General features: G+C 38.2%; 1 protein-coding gene across 1 annotated transcript in view; it reads left to right on the forward strand.

Annotated features, from left to right (window-relative positions):
• CUBN (cubilin) overlaps positions 1-22,541 on the forward strand; it is a 396,867-nt gene that overhangs the window by 240,202 nt on the left and 134,124 nt on the right. The window contains 5 exon segments of the mRNA XM_004391280.1: positions 3,845-4,004; positions 5,142-5,255; positions 7,062-7,172; positions 8,933-9,061; positions 9,932-10,064. Coding sequence (XP_004391337.1) covers positions 3,845-4,004; positions 5,142-5,255; positions 7,062-7,172; positions 8,933-9,061; positions 9,932-10,064 — 647 coding nt within the window.

A 22,541-nucleotide genomic window follows, 5' to 3' on the forward strand; every position in this document is an offset into this window, starting at 1 on the left:
ACTCCATTTGGTGCTTGGCTGAGTTCTTTATCTCTTCATTTGATGTTTTAAGGTTTCAGGATTGTTGTTTTCTCTGTTCAGCTTAGTTTTTCAGATCTTTGCTGTGGAGCGACGGCATGGTGCTTCTGCCTAGAGCACCATTTTGCCGGAAGTCTCTAGAAGTATTTTTTAATTATTGTAAAAATATAGATAACACAAAGTCTGCCATTTCAACATTTTTCAGTATACAATTCAGTGCGATCAGTTACATCAATCATGTTATACAACCGTCACCAATATACTTTGCCAAATTTGCCATCCCCATAAACAAAAACTCAATGCTTCCTAAACAATAATTCCCCCCTCTGTCCCCCTCTCCCACCCCTGGTAACCACTTTTAAACTCTGATGTCCATATATTTGCCTATCCTAGGTACCTCATATTAATGAAATTATGCAATATTTGTCCTTTTGTGATTGACTTATTTCACTCAGCATAATGTTTTCAAGGTTTATTCAGTTGTGACATATATCAGGACTTCATTTCTCTTTATAGTGGAGTAATATTTCATTGTATGCATATACCGTATTTTATTTATCATTCATCTGTTGATGGACATTTAGGTTGTTTCCACGTTTTGGCCATTGTGAATACCCAAAACTATGCAATGAACATTGGCGTACATGTGTCTGTCTGAGTCACTGCCTTCAGGTCTATTCACAACCTTCTTTTTTTTTAACGGGGCCTTCAGTGGCCTGAAGTTTTTTTACTTTCATAAAATGATAATTAGGCTCATATAACTTAATAATGCCCCTGAGCATTTTAAAGAGAGGTAACATGCAACAATAGAGAATATGGAGAGAGAAGAATTAAGTTCCTGGCTTAATTCTCACTGTGTGATTTTGGATGAGTCACTAGATTACAGTGCATGAGACAATAGTTTAATAGCCAGCACACTTTGCTAAGTCTCACTTTCTTCATTTAAAAAAAAAAATGACATGTTGTTGAAGACTAGGTTAGGACTATTTTTAATGGTGCTTGTAAAATTATAACATGCTAATCAAATTTGTAGTATCATTGGTATGTAATTTTGATTCAGTGATGTTTGGAAGCCTTCCACTTTGGATCCATTCCTTATGAAGCAATGCCCCAGGCCAGATGAAGTTCAGCAGAGCTCCTGGAATTCTAGGATCTCAGGGAGAGCCTGGGAAGCCTGTAGAGCTCCCCCCCACCTCGCCCAAGAAGATTTGCCCCTTTCAAAGGATCCTCAGGGAAATGGCTCATTCAGGGGACTTTCTAAAGTGTCTAGTGTTAACTTTTTAGCTTACCTTTTTTGCCTTATTTTTCCCTTCTTCCATGAGAGGATTGCAACACCTCAGGGAGAAAAAGACAACTTAAAAACAGAAAATCCAAAATCTATTTACTCACTGGACCTTAGAATTTGGGGGCAGTGGTGGAATAAACAAGACTAGAACATTCTTGGAGCCCTGTGGCGCAGTGTTAAGAGCTATGGCTCCTAACCAAAAAGATCGGCTGTTCGAATCCATCGGCTGCTCCTTGGAAACCCTATGGGGCAGTTCTACTCTGTCTTATAGGGTCACTATGAGTCGGAATCCACTTGATGGCAATGGGTTTGGGTTTTTTTTTTTTTTTTGGTTTAGAACATTCTTGCCTTTGTGAGTCCATGGTCTTGTCTTCTAAATGTGTTTTTCTCGTTTTTTGAGAAAAGTCTGTAAACTGTTCATGGATCCCATGTTTCAATAGAGTTTAAGAAATGCTATTTTAAATAAATAAACAGATGAATGAATTAGTCAGCTTGAGAGAAGCAAGCAGTCTTGTGCCTTGACCAAAAATTAATTTATTCTCCATTCCCTGTAACCCAGGATGTTCTAAGAAGGTATTTTTTATCTTTTGATATTAAAGCCACAATAGTATTAGTATAACATTACTGAAATCCTAGGATACCTATAACTTTAGGAGGGTATAAAACCAAGTATAAATAAAATGAAGACTTCAATTATACCAATAGTAGTAATATTTAAGAGTAGGTTGCAGTGTTAAATTTAGTCAGAGATTTTGTAATGATGGTTTTTGTGTTGTATTGACCTCTATTTAAGGTTTTCAAAGTGTTCAAACGAAGCAGTCATACTAGATTGGAAACTGTATTTTGAATCTGTTATAGAAATGTAACTTCATTTTTAATCAATGTTTAAATGTTGAATAAAAATCTGTTTAAAGTTTCATTTATTCAATACATAGGTTTAAAAAATTGATCATTGAATAAAAAAGAGAAAAAGAAGAGGAGGAAGAAAAGGAGAAAAAAAGAAAGAAATGCTGTTCCAGAACAATTTATTTTAAATTAACTATTGTAAAGCCTTATCCCCTTCATTAAAACCAAACCAAACCCGTTGCTGTCAAATCGATTCTGACTCATAGCGACACTATAAGACAGAGTAGAACTGCCCCGTAGGGTTTCCAAGGAGCAGCTGATGGATTCGAACTGCCAAACTTTTTGGTTAGCAGCCAAGCTCTTCACCACTGCGCCACCAGAGCTCCCTCATTAGTTAGTTATAAATCGACGTTTGATTTATGTGCTTGTATAAATCAAACTGAGAATGGCTTTGCAATCATACTTACATGCTAAAGAAAACACTGATTATAGTCATCATTGAATATTTAAAGTCATTTATGAGTAATATCCTTTCACTAAATCCCTAAACTTGCTATTTTTTCCCAAGACTTTCTTATGAAATAGAAATAGAAATTTCTTTTGAATGAGACAGCCATAATTTAACTTACTACTTTTAATCTCACTCTGGTGGTTGTTGGGTTGATGTATGTATCCTGGCCAATTGATATCTTGCATTAAACAAAATGAAAGAGTTCAAAATCAAGTCGTCTCATTCAGCATAATGTACTCCCTTTAGGAATTGTGTGACTTGGCCACGTCACTTGGTTCTCTGTACATCAGTTGTCTTCCTTTTAAAAATAGAATGTTGAAAGAATAAAATAGAATGATAATATGTGAAGGACTGAACCCAGTTCCTGCCACATAAGAAGCACTTGATGGATGGTAGCTATTACTATGATTATCATCAAAAAAAAAAAAAAAAGGAACTCATTTTCCTTTGGTTTACACAGAAAAGCCTTCAAAAATTCATAGCAGACACACAAAATTCTAATGAAATGAGCAAGCTCCAATTTCACAAACCAACACAGCCATTTAGGGTAGTTGTAATGTGAACTCTATTCTATTCGCACATACTGAGTGCTAGCTAAATCCTAGCATATTATTGAGCAGACACAGAGCCCAGTATATTTTTTAAAATGATAATTTTCTAAATCAAGCTTATATCACTCGTATCATTTGAAAGAATTCTGCCGTTTCTCTTCTTTCTTGACCATGACCCCATCAAGAAGAAAAAGTTCCAGAAAATGTTTGGTTTCTGAAAAATGAATGGTTCTGCATCATTATTTCTCCTCTATTTACTCATATATTCCTTTTGCATCATATATTTTCAGCACATGCTGGAGGTATGGCCTATGATGTGACTGTACTGGGGTCGAGGAGGGAGGAGGGTTGTGAAAGGGACAGGATTTATAAAGACACCCAGAGGTCTAATAGTGGCGCAGGCAGAGAAACTCCCACTGAAAACAATATTAGTGTCCTTAGAAATGGCCAGAGAGTCAGTATCTCCCATGAAACTGTGTGGCAAGACAATAAAATAAGCCAATTTTAGTAGATCCAGCAAATGTGTTGTTTTCCACTAGTTCACGGGTATGGCAGATAGTCCATGGAAAGAAGTCTTAGAAATGCAAATCTGAAGTTCTAAGCCACTATTTTACCTGTTGTCTTTCTTTGTAGGCATATGATGGCTTCAACTCTGCAACCACCCGCCTTGCCAGTGTGTGTGGAAGACAGCAGCCGACTAATCCCCTCACCTCTTCAGGAAATACTCTCTTTGTGCGATTTCGGTCTGGAGCGTCCAGACAGAGCAGAGGCTTCCGAGCTCGCTTCAGGCAAGGCAAGTGTCATGCGGGTCTCCCCGAGGCACAGACCAATGGTTCTTAGTGCCCCTCTTGGTGCTCCAATAAAATGAGACTGGCCCTCAGAAATTGGTGACAGTTTTGTACTTAACTGTGTAAAAATTTAAATAGAACAAGAAAAAAATTATGACTTGAAATTATTCCAATTGTTTATACTTTTAACTTCGGCCTTGTCTATTTAGATGATGTTACCTTCCTTTGGATAGATGTGTATCCAAGCAAGCTTTCAGAATGGTACTGTAAAGCACCTTTAATACTAGAGACAGTACACATTTTTTTTCCCCAGATTCATTTATCTAACCTTTAACCAAGGTTTTATACTAGAAGGAGATATACCAATATAAATCACAAGGCTCACTGTTAATATAGTCACGTTTTAACCCTTGAAGTAGGTGTTACATGGGTTTCATACCATTCTCTCCTGGCTCAATGCTGCCTGGAGAATGAAGCCCAAACTCCTCCATGTATTACCCAAGGGGCTTGGAACCTGCCTCCAATCTGTCTTTCCAGCCGCACCTCCAACACCCCACGCTGCAGCCAAGTCTGCACAGGTGTAGCTCTTACCCTCCTCAGTGTCGTTGCTCAGGTTGTCCTCTCCCTGGACTACTCTTCCTCATCCTCGAATTCATTGTTCAGCCTCTGCCCCCTCCATGAGCTCTCCTCTTATGCTCTCCTGTTGGCCATAAACTCTCCCTCTTCTGGATTCCCATAGAACTTTGCAATTCTTTGATAAAGTGCAGTAATCCTTATGCAGGCTTGTTCACTTGAGAATTTATTTTCTTAAAACGATAGGCCACTTGTAGCTGCAATTTATGAGTGGACAGAGTAAGTGAATCGTTGCCAGAGTTTTATTTGAATTGGCGAGGCAATTCATAGCCACTTAATCTGTTGCTGTGTGACAATTTCCCATTTCCTGTCATTTAAAAATATTATTCTGAATGTCAAATATGTTCCCATTTTCTCACGGTTTGTATGTGACTTCCTTGGCATTCATTTCAGGAATAAGGAAAGTAATTTATGTTTTCATTCATCAAATTATTCACTTCCTAATTGTTCTGTACAGTCAGTAGAAATCAAAAGTAATTGACATATATGTATGTTTGTGTGTTCTCCAGCCTGTGGAGGCTTCCTCCTCACCAATTCTTTTGATACTATTTCTTCTCCATTGTTCCCTGCCAAGTATCCAAACAATCAGAACTGCAGCTGGATAATTCAAGCTCAACCTCCATGTAAGTAGCAAAAACGAAAAAGAAAAGCTATCTGGACAGATCATGTCCGAGGGAAAGACAGTGTATGACTAATATTCTTATCTCCTCGGTGGTAACAACTGATGACCTCCCTCTTCTGAAAGTCCCAAATCCTGATGTGTGCAAGAAGAGCATCTCCTAATCTGAAAAGGAAGTAATTTTCACTGTTTTTACTTAATTAAACAAAAAAAAAATTTTTTTTTAAGTTTCAAGAGCTAAGGATAAAATAAAACAAAACAAAACAAAAAAACAAACTTATAACTTTGTTACCACAGTGTCAGGGGTGGGAGTTTGGGAATAAGTAAAAATAATTGATAAATGGTTTTTGACATGTGTGCCTTGAGTGTAGTAGATGGTTGCTGAATGAATAATAAGAACCATACCCTGGAGAATTAATAACACACTGATTGAGAATACAATGCCATGGGCCTATTGAACTTCAATAAAGATGGAAACCAATTATAAAACCTGGTCTTGCCTGCAATGCATGCATTAAAAAAAAAAAAAAAAAAAAATCCCAGCAAAGCCTAGAAGGCACACTTAATAAGTACTTGTTCGTTTTCTTTTTTGAATTGTAACATCTTAATTTCTGACTTGATAACCCTCTGGTAGTAAGGATTACTGTCCACATTTTTAAAGACAGAGAATATCAGGAGACCCCTAAGGACACAGCAAAATGGCTGCAAAGGGAGTGATTCTGGGCTATTATGGATCCTGTTTCAGATGAGCCCTGCCCCCTTTTGAGATTATCAGGAAGTTTATGATTTTTTAGATGTAACGTGGAAAGACATTTGGTTCTTGACTCAGCTCTGTGATTAATGACCTGTGTGATAATAGGCAAGTCGCTTAAGCTATTTGGACTCCATTTTCTAATCTGTAAAATGAAGGATTTGGCTTACATATCTCTGACAATTTTCCTAGTGATGTTAAGAGTTAACAAATTGATAGTATCTTTACTGACATGCATACAGCTTGGAGGATGGTGATGTAATCCTTAGACAGTTGCAGACAGGGATTGTAAAGGCCCAAAGAAAGTTGCCAGCCAGAAACTGAGCCATAGATAAAGAAGCCCCCTGCAGTTGAACAGTGCAGTTTGTGCCTGAGGGTGATTTTCTAATGAGCTGTAAGGCACTTAGATGAAAGATCTCCCCAGCTCAAGCTGCAGCAACAGAAAAAGATCCTATTCTGAAGATTAGAGACTCTGGAAGAACAACAAAAGGAAAATGTACCCAGGCACTTGCTGTTGTGCAAGTAATTCAAAGCTTTCTTTCTAAATGTCTCTGAAGCACTAGGGCCTGGCTCTGGCCTTAAAATAAAACTGTGTGTGCTAGGATGTGTGTGCCAGTGAGATAGGGTGTCTTATGTACAAGCACAGGAAAAGATTCGGAATTTACAGAAATTATTCTTTCAGATAAAAATGCTTCCAAGGGGAATACAACAGTGGTCTATATAAAAAAAGATTAGTTTCCATCATCTTTCCAACCAGATGTTCCCCATGTTGTCTCTGGAATGAACCTACCCAAGAGTGTTCTCTTATTTACCACTACCCATATTTCAGATTCTACGGGCTCTTTAGAAAATATTGATCCTATTACGCTTCAAAGGAAAACCCTCTAGCACAGCAGTTGTTCCTTTCTCTCTAACCCAGTAAATTGCTGGTGCAAATCTGCCAAATTCTTTGCTTCACTGCTGGAGAATCCTCTTATGCAATTATCTGAGGTAAATTTTCTCTCCCTTGTATGTTTTGTTTGCCAGTACTTTGTTAAATAATCTCTTTTTTTCTTACAGTCAGTCACATAACCCTCTCCTTTAGCCACTTTGGGCTTGAAAGCAGCACAGCATGCTCACGTGACTTTTTAGAAATTTTGGATGGTAGCGACTATGATGCACCTCTCCGAGGTACTGTGGTTTTCACTAATTTATATTTGTGGCCTTGGCTGTGTTTTATTTATACATACATCTTCATAGTCTGCCATTAGAGGTTAGAATGTTTCCAATAAATATGAAGAACAGTATAAGCCAACTAAAGATAATTAAAGGGTAAGAAAGCAGGGCTTCATGTGAGATCCAAGAAACTGAGCCTGTTTATATTCAAGGAAAATGAATAGTTTATGTGTATTTTTTAAAAATAAAATAAAAAGTTGCAACTACTTTAGATAATAGTGAAACGTAGCCTTCAACATTGGATAGCATTCTGTCAGAAATTTCTTGTTAAATTTTGAACAAAGTTCTTATATTCAAATTTAGTATGTTTCTTCTTGGCTTTGTCTCAGTGGAAAAAAAAAATAAAACAAGTCTGTCACTCTATATGTAAGACATCCCAGTGTAATTCAAGACTGCTGCTATTTAGTTTCTGAAATGCATCTCATATGTGGATACCACCTGTCAGTCAAGGCTTGCGTGTTGCTGTGATGCTGAACAGGTTTCAGTGGAGCTTCCACACAAAGATGGACTAGGAAGAAAGGCTTGGGGATCTACTTCTGAAAATCAGTCAGTGAAAACCCCGTGGATCACAACTGTCTGATCCATTACCTGACCAGGCAGTGTTTTGTTCTGTTGTGCATGGCGTCACTAGGAGTCCGGCTGATTCGATGGCATCTAACAATAGTTTCTGAAATGTCCTCAGGGAAAATAATCTCAGTTAATTTAAATTTTCTCTATGAGTTTAATAACTTTTGAGCTTTATATACAGGTGGGGTCCTCGTGGCACAGTGGCTAAGTATTTGACTGCTAACCAAAAGGTCAGCAATTCAAATCTACCAGCTGCTCCTTGGAAACCCTACGGGGCAGTTGTACTCTGTCCTATAGGGTTGCTATGAGTCGGAATCGACTCGACAGCAACTGGGTTTTTTTTTTGTTTGTTTTTTTATATACAGGTTTCTCTTGCTCCACTAAAATACAAACTCCATCAGAGAAGGGACTTTGGTTTTCTAATTGCTTCATTCCTAGTGCCCAGAACAGTGCCTGAGGCTATAGTGTGCAATAAGTGAATGCTTTATGCTTTATGTTCAACTCTGATTTTACTGCCGGAGATCTTTGTCAATAAGCATTTGCAGGGATGAGGGTATATTATTTAACAAACACATAGTACTTACCTTGTGCTGAATACTATTCTAAGCAGTTTATAAATAGTAACTCAATTAATTCCCAGACCCTTATGATGTAGGTATTATTATTATCCATGTATCACTGTATCAAATGGGAAACTGAGGCACAAAGCACTTGAGTAACTTCCTACAGGTCACATAACTAGTAAGTGGCAGAGCCAGGAGTTGAATCTGGGTAGTCTGGCTCCAGCATCCACATATTTTCTCTGCTACGATATATTGCCTCTAAGTATTAGCTTATTTATGCAAGTCCCCACTGTGCTAGAGATTTTAGCTTAAGTTACATTTGGAGCCAGATCATCTAAGTTTTTCCTGTGGCCTTCTAATATTCTTCATCATCTTTATAAATCATCTCCGCTATGCTTGCATTTATAGTTTATTTTTAATTTTCAGGTATTTTGTCAAACACTGACCCTGATTCAAATGGTTCTCCTACTAAGGATTACTTCTGTTTGCTTTGGTCTCTTATAATTAGAGCAAAGTCACGCTTAACAGAAATAACGTCCTGTGCCGCGTCATCGTTCACTTCCTTGTTGTTATCTTCACATGTAGGCCGTTATTGTGGCATCTCCATGCCGCATCCCGTCACTTCTTTCAGCAATGCCCTGACGCTGAAGTTCGTCTCTGATTCTAGAGTGAATTCTGAGGGTTTTCATGCTTTATATGCTGCATCGTCATCAGGTAAGACAGGTTAGCAAATGGCTTTATTAGATTAACAGAAATGTGGCAGAAATCCTTGGTTTGTCATTGGGACTCTTCAAAGTCGGGGGTCCAATTCTTGAGATGACCTCTTTGATCTTCCAAATTAGGATTAATATACTTGTAATTTTGAACAGAGTGAACTATAGGGAGAATTGGTTGGAAATCTGGCCTCCTTTTATGCTAAGCCCCATGATGATACTATCCAGGACAGCCTGTTTATTTGTGTCTTGGTGTTCTCCTTTATAAAATGATTGTCAAGGCAGCCCCTGACTGACAATGTCAAAGGCACCTCTTGTGGAGGAACAACCATGTGGCTGTTCTCCAGTGTCACTGGCCTCACTGCTAGGCCCAGACAGGGTCTGTTGTCACTGATGGCAAGACAGGATAGACAGTGGCACATGGGGAGGAGAGGAAGCCAGATGCACCCCGTACTGGGTTTACTGACCAAGAGAGTGCCTGATTGCTAGCTGCTGGCTTCCTTGTTAGCAGTTAAATGCCTTTGAACACATAGAATATTTGTGTGTTTGTCTTTCCGTGGCCGAAATATTGCCTTCTGTTTAGGCCAGGGTTGAAGATAATCCTGATCACAAGCACTGATTAAAACAAGTCTTCACAGTTCACAGGGAGAAAGGGCCTTTAGAAAGACACTGCAGAGATTCCTTCTGATCAGCCACTGAGAACTGCTGTTTATCATACATGGCATGGATTATTAATTTTTCTGATGTAACATGGGAATAGGATATCCTTTGATGCTGATAATAGTTCATCTAGCATTCTTTCTCCTTTGTCTTATGATGTTTTGTATTCAATCTTGGCTCTAGCACTTATTTTATTTTCCTTTTCTTCTAGCTTGTGGTGGGACCTTCCACATGGCTGAAGGCACCTTCAACAGCCCTGGCTACCCAGAAGTTTATCCTTCTAATGTGGAATGCGTCTGGAACATAGTCAGTTCCCCTGGCAACCAGCTCCAGTTGTCTTTCATGTAAATCCTTTTTTTTTTTTTTTTAATGGTATATTGTTTCAGTGTTAATGAATCTGCAGGAAGGAAGCACTGTTACTAGTAGGATGGACAGCTAACGGCATATGTGTTATGTCCAAGGAACTGTTAAAGAGAATACAGTGGGAAGTTCAGGAAATCTGTTTTTCAAATTTCCTCTGTTTTAGTCATAGTTTGGCTTACAAATAGCATTGAAATTCTCTGGAGAATAGTTCTAGAGTCCTACCTATTGCTACCAGAAGTACATTCTAAGCTCTTGGTGAATTTACTTGTGGAACGTTCATGTTCAAAGAGCAGTAGTTTTTCGTCTTTTCTTGGAATTTGGAGCATTTGGGTTCTTTCAGAGAATCACAGACGTTCTTGCTTTCTGCAGAGAGATCCCAATCTCAATTAGGATTTCTTTATCCATATACTCCTCACCATATCTCCACCCCTAATCCACCTTTCCTTCTACTAGAACCATAAAAATGATTTTGAGGTTTAGTGGTTGATTGGTAAAATCACTCTGATGCTCCTCAGTCATCTGTGAGACTTTTGAATGTCAGCTATGGATATGGAATTAGCAATAGGGCTCTTCCACATTCTGAGTGGTCTTACACTAAATCAATGAGCAATAGTGGTATTTTCCAGAAGTAGATAGTATACAGCATATAGTAAGTGAAACAGGACTTTTTAATCAATCAGTGCAGAGGAATCTATGCCATGTCACACAAGTAGGAGATGCTTAGCAAATATTGAGTGATAAGACTTTGTTATTAAATTGCCATCTTTAATTAAAAATTATTTACAATACTAAATTACATATTAGGCTATGGTTGGGCTTTCCATATTTGCCCTGTATTGTGTGTTGTCCTTCCCTTAACCTAAGATAATTCTTGTCTACTATTCAGTTAGTGAATTCCCCTCTCCCTCTCTCGCCACCCTCGTAACCATCAAACAATGTTTTCTTCTGTCTTTAAACTTTTTCTTGAGTTCTTCTAATAGTGGTCTCATACAATATTTGTCCTTTTGCAGTTGACTAATTTCACTCAGTATAATGCCTTCCAGATTCATCTATGTTATGAGATGTTTCATGGATTCATTGTTGTTCTTTATTTTGCTTAGTATTTCATTGTGTGACTCTACCATAATTTGTTTATCCATTCATCTCTTGATGTTTTTTCCATCTTTTTGCTATTATGAACCGTGCTGCAATGAACATGAGTGTGCATATATCTATTCATGTGATGGATCTTATTTCTCTAGGGTATATTCCAAGGAGTAGGATTGCAGGATCATATGGTACTTCTATTTCTAGCTCATGTATCTGGTAGCTGCCTGAATGTCTTCTTTGGTGAAGTGCCTGTTCATGTTATTTGCCCATTATTTAATTGGGTTATCTGACTTTTTGTAGTTGAAGTTTTCCAGTATTTTGTAGATTTTAGAGATTAGACCCTGATCGGATATGTCACAGCCAAAATTTTTTTCCCAGTCTGTAAGTTGTTTTTTTTTACTCTTTTGGTGAAGTCTTTTGATGAGCATAAGTGTTTGATTTTTAGGAGTTCCCAATTATCTAGTTTTTCTTCTGGTGTTTGTGCATTGTTAATTATGTTTTGTATTCTGTTTATACCCTGTATTAGGGTTCCTAGTGTTGCGCCTATTTTTTTTTTCATGATCTTTATTGTTTTAGATTTTATATTTAGGTCTTTGATCCATTTACGTTAGTTTTTGTGCATGGCGTGAGGTATGGGTCTTGTTTCCTTTTTTTGCAAATGGATATCCAGTTATGCCATCATCGTTTGTTAAAGAAACTGCTTTTTCCCCATTTAATGGACTTTGGGCCTATGCCAAATATCAGCTGCTCATAGGTGGTTGAATTTGCAACTGGATTCTCAATTCTCTTCCATTGGTCTATGTACCTGTTGTTGTACCAATACAAGGCTGTTTTGACTACTGGAGCAGTATAATAGGTTCTAAAATCAGGTAGTGTGAGGCCTCCCACATTGTTCTTCTTCTTCAGTAATACTTTACTTATCCAGGGCCTCTTCCCTTTCCATATGAAGTTGGTGATTTGTTTCTCCATCTCATAAAAAAAAATGCTGGTGGAATTTGGATCAAGACTGTATTGTATCTCTGTATCACTTTGGGTAGAATTGACATTTTCACAATGATGAGTCTTCCCATCCATGAGTAAGGTATGTTTTTCCTTTGGCTTCTTGCAGTAATGTCTTGTAGTTTTCTTTGTTTAGATCTTTTATGTCTCTGGTTAGATTTATTCCTAAGTATTTTATCTTCTTGGGGGCTACTGTAAATGGTATTGAATTGGTGGTTTCCTCTTTGAAGTTCTCTCTGTTGGTGTAGAGGAATCCAACTGATTTTTGTAGGTTTATCTTGTATCTTGATACTTTGCTGAAATCTTCTATTGGTTCCAGTAGTTTTCTTGTGGATTCTTTGGGGTTTTCTGTGTGTAAGATCATATCATCCACAAATAGAGATGCTTTTACTTCTCCCTTACCAATTTGGATGACTTTATTTCTTTCTCTAGCCTAATTGCTCTGGCCAGGACCTCCAGCACAATGTTGAATAAGAACGGTGATAAAGAGCATCATTGTCTGGTTCCTATTCTCAAGGGGAATGCTTTCAGACTCTCTTCATTTAGGATGATGTTGGCTGTTGGCTTTGTATAAATGCCCTTTATTATGTTGAGGGATTTCCCTTCTTTTCCCATTTTGCTGAGAGTTTTTATCATGAATGGTTTTAGACTTTGTCAGATAACTTTTCCACATCAATTGATAAGATCATGTGGTGCTTGTCTTTTGTTTTATTTACGTGATGGATTACATTGATTGTTTTTCTAATGTTGAACCATCTCTGCATACCTGGTATGAATCCCACTTTGTCATGGTGAATTATTTTTTTGATATGTTGTTGAATTCTATTGGCTAGAATTTTGTTGAGGATTTTTGCATCTCTGTTCATGGGGGATATTGGCATGTAATTTTCTTTTTTTGTGGTGTCTTTGCCTAGTTTTGGTATCAGGGTTATGCTGGCTTCATAGAATGAGTTTGGGAATATTCCATCCTTTTCTGTATTCTGAAATACCTTTAGTAGTAGTGGTATTAGCTCTTCTTTGAAAGTTTGGTAGACTTCTTCAGTGAAGCCTTCAGGGCCAGGGCTCTCTTTTTTTTTGTTGTTGGGGGTCTTTTTAATTACCTTTTCAATCTCTTCTTTTGTTACAGGTTTATTTAGTTGTTCTATCTCTGTTTGTATTAGTTTAGGTAGGTAGTGTGTTTCTAGAAATGTGTCCATTTCCTGTAGGTTTTCAAATTTGTTAGAATACAATTTTTCATAATATTCTGTTATGATTCTTTTAATTTCAGTTGGGTCTGTTGTGATATCACCCATCTCATTTCTTATTTGGGTTATTTGCTTCCTCTTGTGTTTTCCTTTTGTAATTTTGGCCGGTGGCTTCTCGATTTTGTTGATCTTTTCAAAGAACCAGCTTTTGGTCTTGTTAATTCTTTCAATTGTTTTTCTATTCTCTATTTCATTTAATTCTGCTCTAATTCTTATTATTTCCTTTCTTCTGGCACCCGAGGGCTTCTTTTGCTGCTGTCTTTCTACTTGTTCCAGGTGTAGGGTTAATATTTTGATTTTGGTCCTTTCTTCTTTTTGGTTGTGTGCGTTTACTGCTGTAAACTGACCTCTGAGCACAGCTTTTGCTGTATCCCAAAGGTTCTGGTAGAATGTGTTTTCATTTTCATTTGATTCTATGAATTTCTTTATTCCATCCTTAATTTCTTCTATAACCCAGTAGTTTTTGAGCAAGGTGTTGTTCAGTTTCCATGTATTTGAGTTTTTCCCTTGCTTTTCCTTTTATTGATTTCTACTTTTATGGCTTTATGGTCAGAAAAGATGCTTTGCAATATTTTGATATTTTGGATTCTGTTAAGACTTGCTTTATGGCCTAATATGTGGTCTATTTTGGAGAATGTTCCATGTGCATTGGAAAAGAAAGTATACTTGGCTGCAGCTGGGTGGATTGTTCTGTATATGTCTATGAAATCAAGTTGGTTGATTGTAGCATTTAGATCTTCCATGCCTTTATTGAGCTTCTCTCTAGATGTTCTGTCCTTCACCAAAACTGGCTTGTTAAAGTCTCCTACTATTATTGTGGAGCTGTCTCTTTCTCTTTTCATTGTTGTTAGAGTTTGTTTCCTGCATTTTGAGCCCTGTCATTGGGTGCATAAATATGTATTATGGTTATGTCCTCCTCGTGTATTGACCGTTTAATCATTATATAGTGTCCTTCCTTATCCTTTGTGATGGATTTTGCCTTAAAGTCTATTTTGTCAGAGATTAATATTGTTACTCCTACTCTTTTGTGAGTGTTGTTTGCTTGATGTATTTTTTCCCATCCTTTGAGTTTTAGTTTGTTTGTGTCTTTAATCTAAGATGTGTCTCTTATAGATATCATATAGACAAATCGTGTTTTTTTTTTTAATCCATTCTGCTACTGTTTTGTTTATTTATTGGTGCATTTAGTCCATTTACATTCAGCGTGGTTATTGATAGGTGTGAGTTTAGTGCTGTCATTTTGATGTATTTTTTTGTTTTGTTGACAGTTTCTGTGTTCCACTTAATTTTCTGTGCTGAGTCGTTTTTCTTTATGTATTTTCTTTTCATCTTTTCCTTGTTGTGGATTTTGTATCTGCTGACTCTTTATGTTTTTCTTGTTTTTTATCTTAATGTGTAGGATTGTTAGTTTCCTTTGTGGTTACCTTAACATTTACCCCTATTTTTCTAAGTTTAAACCAATCTCTCATATCTCTATATCGTCTTGACTTCCTTTCCATATGAAAGATCTATGACTACATTTTTTAGTCCCTCTTTTTTGTCTTAATGTTGTCATCTTTTACATATTGATGTCTCTATTTCCCTATTTTCAGGGTTTTAGCTTTGATCTATTTTTGTGACTTCCCTATCAGGGTTGATATCTGGTTGCTCTGTCCTGTGTTCTAGTCTTGGGTTATTATTTGATGTTACTAATTTTCTAACTGGAGGACTCCCTTTAGTATTTCTTATAATTTTGGTTTGATTTTTACAAATTCCCTGAACTTCTATTTATCTGGAAATGCCCTAATTTCACCATCATATCTGAGAGACAGTTTTGCTGGATATATAATTCTTGGCTGGTATTTTTTCTCCATCAAGGCATTATATAAGTCTCCCCATTGCCTTCTTGCCTGCATGGTTTCTGCTGAGTAGTCCGAGTTTAGTCTTATTGACTCTCCTTTGTAGGTGACGTTTCTTTTATCCCTAGCCACTCTTAAAATTCTCTCTTTATCTTTGGTTTTGGCAAGTTTGATTATAATATATCTTGGTGACTTTCTTTTGGGACCTCCCTTGTGTGGGGTTAGATGAGCTTCTTGGATAGATAGCTTCTCATCTTTCATGATATCAGGAAAGTTTTCTGCCAACAAATCTTCAATGGTTCTCTCTGTATTCTCTGATATCCCTCCCTGTTCTGGTATTCCAATCACTCATAGGTTATTCCTCTTGATAGAATCCCTCATAATTCTTCAGTTTCTTCATTTTTTAAAATTCTTTGATCTAATTTTCCCTCAGATAAGTTGGTGTCAAGTGCTTTATCTTCAATCTCCCTAATTTTGACTTCCATTGCCTCAATTCTTCTCCTATGACTTTATACTGAGTTGTCTAATTCTGAAATTTTATTGTTAATCTTTTGGATTTCTGTTTGCTGTCTCTCTGTGGATTCTTGCAGCCTGTTAAATTTATCATTTTGCTCTTGAATGACCTTCTTAAGTTCCTCTGTTGCTTTGTCTGTATGTTCCTTGGCTTGTTCTGCATTTTGAATGATCCCCTTCCTGATTTCTTGAAGAGTTCTGTATGTTAGTCTTTTGAATTCTACCTCTAGTAATTCCAAGAAGTTCTCTTCCTTCGGAAGGTTTTCTGATTCTTTGTTTTGGTTGCTTGCTGAAGCCATCATGATCTGCCTGTTTATGTGATTTGATATTGAATGTTGTCTCCAAGCCATCAATAAGTTATTATATTTATTTATTTTATGTTTCCTTACTGTGTCCTAGCTTCTTATTTTGATATGACCAAATAGGCTGATCATGTGAGCTAGTTCGACTATTGGCATCTTTGAAGCTCTCATGTCGTGTCTCCAGGTGGCTAGAGTTGCTACTAGGTATGTAAGCCCAAGAGTCCATTTAATTTTCTTGTGTGGTTTCAGCCAGGTGTCCAGGTCATCGGTCACTGAGTGTATGGTGCAGGATCTCACCTACAGTCCTAGACGGCAGGGGTGATTCTAGTAGGCACAGTTATCTGGCTGCAGTTAGGGGTCATGGGCTGATCAAGGCAGGGGGCTGACAGCTGCCCCTGAGTGTGGGGTGGAAGGCATTTCCCTGTTCCCTAGAGTGCATAGGTCAGTGGGTTTTGCAGCTGGACTCTGGGCACCCAGTGCTGTTGGCTGTAAGGACTGAGAGTCACCACTTAATCTTGGACCCGTGTTGCGGTTGGCTTGGTGGAGTGGGTGGAGCCACCAGTCCTCAGGCCCCTGATATGTGTAGGTGAGGACCCTGCTTAATGGGCAGGGTGGTGTTCAATGTCACAAATCTGCCACTCCCTTATAGCAGATACAGGTGAAAATAGGCTTCAGGTATATATCCTGGTATACTGTGCTAATGAGGGCCTACACTGTTGAAATTGGCCCACACAGGTCTACGCAGGGGTGAAAGACATTCTATGTCCCTGGATCCCTTATGCCTGTGCCTAGGCAAAGGGGCTGTGCCTGCCCTGAGTTCCCAGCTTAGGGGAGGTGGCAAATTTTTTGTTTTCCTGTTTGTTAATTTGTTCCCTCTCCAAAGCCAGGAGAATGGCTCAGGGCGCGTGAAGGGTCCTAATTCCAGCTCAGGTAGCGTAGCAATCTCTGAAGCTAGACCTGGGACCTGGAACAGAGCTGGGAGGGAACAGGTAAATGGGAGAGAGGTATTTCCCAAAAGGAGGTTTTCTTGTTTTGATCTGTGTGGTAGATTAGATGCTTGTACTTATCTTTTACTAGTCGAGCACCATTTCTCACTGGTTCTGGAGGTTTGAGCCAACTCTTCACTGCTTGATCTCTCCCAATGTGGAAAATGTGTCCTGAGCACCACTGCTTGCCTCACTGCTCGCGCCAGCCTGCAGGGTGCTGGTTCCTGCTGGGTCAAATCTGGCAACTCCTCCCTGCTTCTGAACTGCCTCTCCCTTCCCCTGCCACTCACTCCACTTCCTCAACTTTGTCTTTGATGTTCAGGGCTACTAGATTGTCATATATAATCAATTCACTTGTTTTCTTTTGGGTCTTTGTTGTAAGAGGGACCACAGGAAGTGTCTGACTACTCTGCCATCTTGGCCCCACCCCTTTGGACATTTTTAAAGTATCTTTTGTGGCAGTTTACAGCTAAATACAAATGGACAGTGAGCTATCCTTCTAGAACATGGGGTATAACAAGCACAAAAGCAAGTTTTATCTACTTTATTGTTCAATGAACACTAAATCTAATTTAAAAAAAAAACAAAAAAACCGGTTGCTACCAAGTCAATTCTGACTCATGGCAATCCCATGTGTGTCAGAGTAGAACTATGCTCTATAGGGTTTTCAATTATTTTATAGAAAAATCTTAATGACTCAGCTATTTCCTTTCTCATCCATAAGAATTTTGATTACTTTGTGTTACTTGCTTGAGTTATTTTAAAAAATAATTTCATAAATATGTTTCTCTTTATATAGATGATAATGAGAAAGTCTTTATAGCAAGGCCTGTAAGTTATTTCTGCCTTGGTCTAAACTGTATCCTGATGGGTGAGTGGAAACATTTTCCTGGGGTGTATAAGAACTGTATGAGAGGCATATGAATCACATCGAGTTCCAAAACATGAGGTTTGGATTGTGGACACTGTGGTGAAATTGAGTAGGGGAAAAAAATAGAGAAGTTACGGTTGAATCTGTAACAAAGTTGGAGCCTGGTGGGGGGTAAAGGAGAGGGACAAAAACTAAAAAGGAGTTTTTTTGTAAAACATTTATTTAAAGGAATTACAGAAAGTGTATTTTATGCTTGCACAGTGACTTTAGAAAATGGTTGATATTGGTTCAAGAATCAAAATGAGATAATGAGAAACAGCAATAGTACTATTTTTGTTCCACATCATATTTTGGCTAACAGATCTTAGTTAAAGTATTTGGAAAGATGGCATATTTGCTTATAAAACATATGGGTCTAAAACAAAGACTTCCCTAAAACAATAAAGCTTTAAAAAAATGTTTTATTTGATTCTTATATGTATTGTCCTATCACCATTTCTAATGGAATATATTCTCTGCCATTTAGCACTGAATTATACCAGCATTGTACTTACAACAGAAATGACCTTCACTTAGTAATCTTCTGGACCATTGGTCCTCAAATTTTAATGTACATGTTGATCATCTAGGGTCTTGCTAAATTTCATGTTCTGATTCAGTTGGATGATGGAGGCCTGACTCTGCATTTCAGACAAGCTCCCAGATGGTGCTGATGCTGCTGGTTCAGGATCACAACTTGGGTAGAAAGGTTTTGAAGATGACTTAATTCAATTAACCTGCTGAGGAAAAAAAATCTCCCCTTTTCCCTTTTTGCTTTGTGAGAGGCAGAGGAAGGTAATTTCAGAATATTTCACATTGTTGATGATATTAAAAACCAGTTGCCATTGAGTCAATTCGTTGTTGATGTTGTTCTTCTTGTTAGGTGCCATTCAGTTGATTCCGACTCATAGCAACCCCATGTGACAGAGTAGAACTGCCCCATAGAATTTTCTTGGTTGTAATATTTATGGGAGCAAATTGCCAGGTCTTTTTCCTTTGGAGCCACTGTGTGTGCGTTCATACCCCCAACCTTTTGGTTAGCAGCCCAGCACCTAATCATTTGTGCCATCACGGAGCCTTTTGTTGATGATATAACACGTAATAAGACTGAGCTGGAACACTCAGATGTATCCTGACCACCCTGTCTAAAATAACACCCCCTTATCCTATTTTATTTTTCTTCTTAGTACTTGCCACTGTTGTTAGTAGCTGTTGAGTCAAGTCCAACTCATGGCAACCTTATGTATAACAGAATAAAGTGCTCCCCAGTCCTGCTTCTTCATGATCATTGGTATATTTGAGTCCATTGTTGTGGCTGTTGTGTCAACCCATCTCACTGAGGGTTTCCCTTGTTTTTGCTGATCCTCTACTTTACCAAATGTGATGTTTGTCATGGTTTGAATTATGTCCCCCCAAAAATGTGTGTATCAATTTGGCTAGGCCATGATTCACAGTGTTGTGTGGTTGTCTTCCATTTTGTGATTGTAATTTTACATTAAAGAGGATTAGGGTGGGATTGTAACACCACCCTAACCCAGGTCACATCCCTGATCCAAAGCAAAGGGAGTTTCCCTGGGGTGTGGCCTGTACCACCTTTTATCTCTTATAAGAGATAAAAGGAAAGGGAAGCAAGTGGAGAATTGGGGGGACCTCATACCACCAAGAAATCAGTACCAGGAGCAGAGTATGTCCTTTGGACCCAGGGTCCCTGCATGGAGAAGCTCCTAGTCTGGGGAACATTGATGAGAAGGCTGACAGAGAGAGAAAGCCTTCCTTTGGAGCTGACGCCCTGAATTTGGACTTCCAGCTTACTAGACTGTGAGAAAATAAATTACTCTTTGTGAAAGCCATCCACTTGTGGTATTTCTGTTGGAGCAGCACTAGGCTACTAAGACAATGGTTTTTCCTGATGACATGTCCAAAGTAACTAGGTAGAAGTCACACCACCCTCGATTCTAAAGAGTATTATGGTTGTATTATTTCTAAGACTGATTCATTCGTTCTTCTGGCAGTCCACAGTATATTCAATATGTTTTGCCAAGACCATAATTTGCATGCATCAATTCTTCTGTCTTCCCTTGTCATTACCTGACACTGTACCTCTATTTATTTATTATCTATTTCTCATTCTAGAATATAAGCTCTCTGAAGGAGGGGACATTGTTTTCTTTGTGTCCTAGCCCTAATTCCTCTAACACTGTCTGACAATATTGTAGAGTCAGCAAAGAGTTATTGAGTGAATGTTGACTAAGTTATGGTTTTCAAATTTTTGTTTGCTGATATATAGAAATCCTATCAATTTTTGTATATTACTATTTCATCCAGCAACCTTTCTGTTCTCTACAATGACAGTTTTTTGCCTGTTTTGTTCACTGATGTATCCTCAGTACTTAAAAGAGAGACAGGCACATTAAGTTACTCAATAAAGATTTATTGAATGAATGAGCTGTCTTGAATATTGACCTACTAATTTTTTTTATCTTATTTATCTTTTATCTAATGCATTGTATCTAAGAAGTATTTGATTACCCCAAGGGTGTAAAGATATTCTTTGATGTTTTTGTCTGGGAGATTTATAGTACTAGCTTTTATGTTTAGGTCTATGAACAGTATTGAATTAATTTCTGTGTATGGAGTGAGGTAGGGAATGAGGTTCTTTCCCCCCACCTCCATTTGGATATCCAATTATTGCAGCACCATTTAGTAAAATGACTTTGTTTTTTCCATTGAATTGTTTTGTCACCGTGGGTGAAAAATCAATTAACCATATATATGTTGAGTCCTATTCCACTGATCTATTTGTTTATCCTTACACCAATAGCACACTATCTTGATTAGCTCCAAGTTTTTTCAAAGGCCAAGTTTTTTTTTAATTGTGCTTTAAGTGAAAGTTTACAGCTCAAGTTAGTTTCTCACACAAAAAATTTATACACACATTGTTATGTGACACTAGTTGCTCTCCCTATAATGTGACAGCACACCCCTCCTTCCCACCCCAGATTTCCTGTGTCCATTCAACAAGCTCCTGTCCCTTTCTGCCTTCTTATCCCACCTCCAGACAGGAGCTGCGCATTTAGTCTCATGTATCTACTTGAACTAAGAAGCACACTCTTTACGAGTATCATTTTATATCTTATAGTCCAGTCTAATCTTTGTCTGAAGAGTTGGCTTCAGGAATTGTTTCAGTTCTGGGTTAACAGAGAGTTTGGGGGCCATGTCTTTCGAGGTTCCTCCAGTCTCAGTCTGACCATTAAGTCTGGTCTTCTTACTAGAATTTGAGTTCTGTACCCCACTTTTCTCCTGCTCCATCAGGACTGTCTCTTGTGTTCCCTGTCAGGGTGGTCATTGGTGGTAGCCAGGCACCATCTACTTCTGGTCTCAGGCTGATGGAGTCTCTGGTTTATGTGGCCCTTTCTGTCTCTTGGGATAATATTTTTTGTGTGTCTTTGGTGTTCTTCATTCTCCTTTGCTCCAGGTAGGTTGGGACCAATTGATGCATCTTAGATGGCCACTCGCTAGCTTTTAAGACCCCAGACACCACTCACCAATGTGGGATGCAGAACATTTTCTTAATAAACTTTGTTATGTCAATTGACCTAGATGTCCCCTGAAACCATGGTCCCCAGACCCCCGCCCCTGCTACTCTGTCCCTCTAAGTGTTTGGTTGTATTCAGGAAACTTCTTAACTTGTGGTTTAGTCCAGTTGTGCTGACTACCCCTGTATTGTGTGTTGTCCTTCCCTTCACCTAAGATAATTCTTGTCTACTTTCTAGTCCGTGAATACCCCTCTCCCTCCCTCCCCACCCTCATAACCATCAAAGAATGTTTTCTTCTGTGTTTAAACCCTCTCTTGAGTTCTTATAGTAGTGGTCTTATACAATACTTGTCCTTTTGTGACTGAGTAATTTCACTCAGCATAATGCCTTCTAGATTTATCCATGTTATGAGATGTTTCTCAGATTCATCATTGTTCTTTATCCTTGTGTAGTATTCCATTGTGTGAATATACCGTAATTTGTTTGTCCATTCATCTGTTGATAGGCACCTAGGTTGTTTCCATCTTTTTGCTATTGTGAACAGTGCTGCAATGAACATGAGTGTGCATATACCTATTTGTGTGATGGCTCTCATTTTTCTAAGATATATTCCAAAGAGTGGGATTGCAGGATCCTATGGTACTTCTATTTCTAGCTTTTTACAGGAAGTGCCAAATCAGTTTCCAAAGTGGTTGGACCATTTCACATTCCCACCAGCAGTGTATAAGTGTTCCAGTGTCTCCACAACCTCTCCAATATTTATTATTTTGTGTTTTTTGGATTAATTCTAGCCTTGTTGGGGTGAGATGGTATCTCACTGTAGTTTTGATTTGCATTTCTCTAATGGCTAATGATCATGAGAATTTCCTCATGTATCTGGTAGCCTCCTGAATATCTTATTTGGTGAAGTGTATAACAGAATAAAGTGCTCCCCAGTCCTGCTCCATCTTCATGATCATTGGTATATTTGAGTCCATTGTTGTGGCTGTTGTGTCAACCCATCTCACTGAGGGTTTCCCTTGTTTTTGCTGATCCTCTACT

This window comes from Trichechus manatus, unplaced genomic scaffold (genome assembly GCF_000243295.1).
Source record: "Trichechus manatus latirostris isolate Lorelei unplaced genomic scaffold, TriManLat1.0 scaffold00075, whole genome shotgun sequence".
NCBI classification, from domain to species: domain Eukaryota; kingdom Metazoa; phylum Chordata; class Mammalia; order Sirenia; family Trichechidae; genus Trichechus; species Trichechus manatus.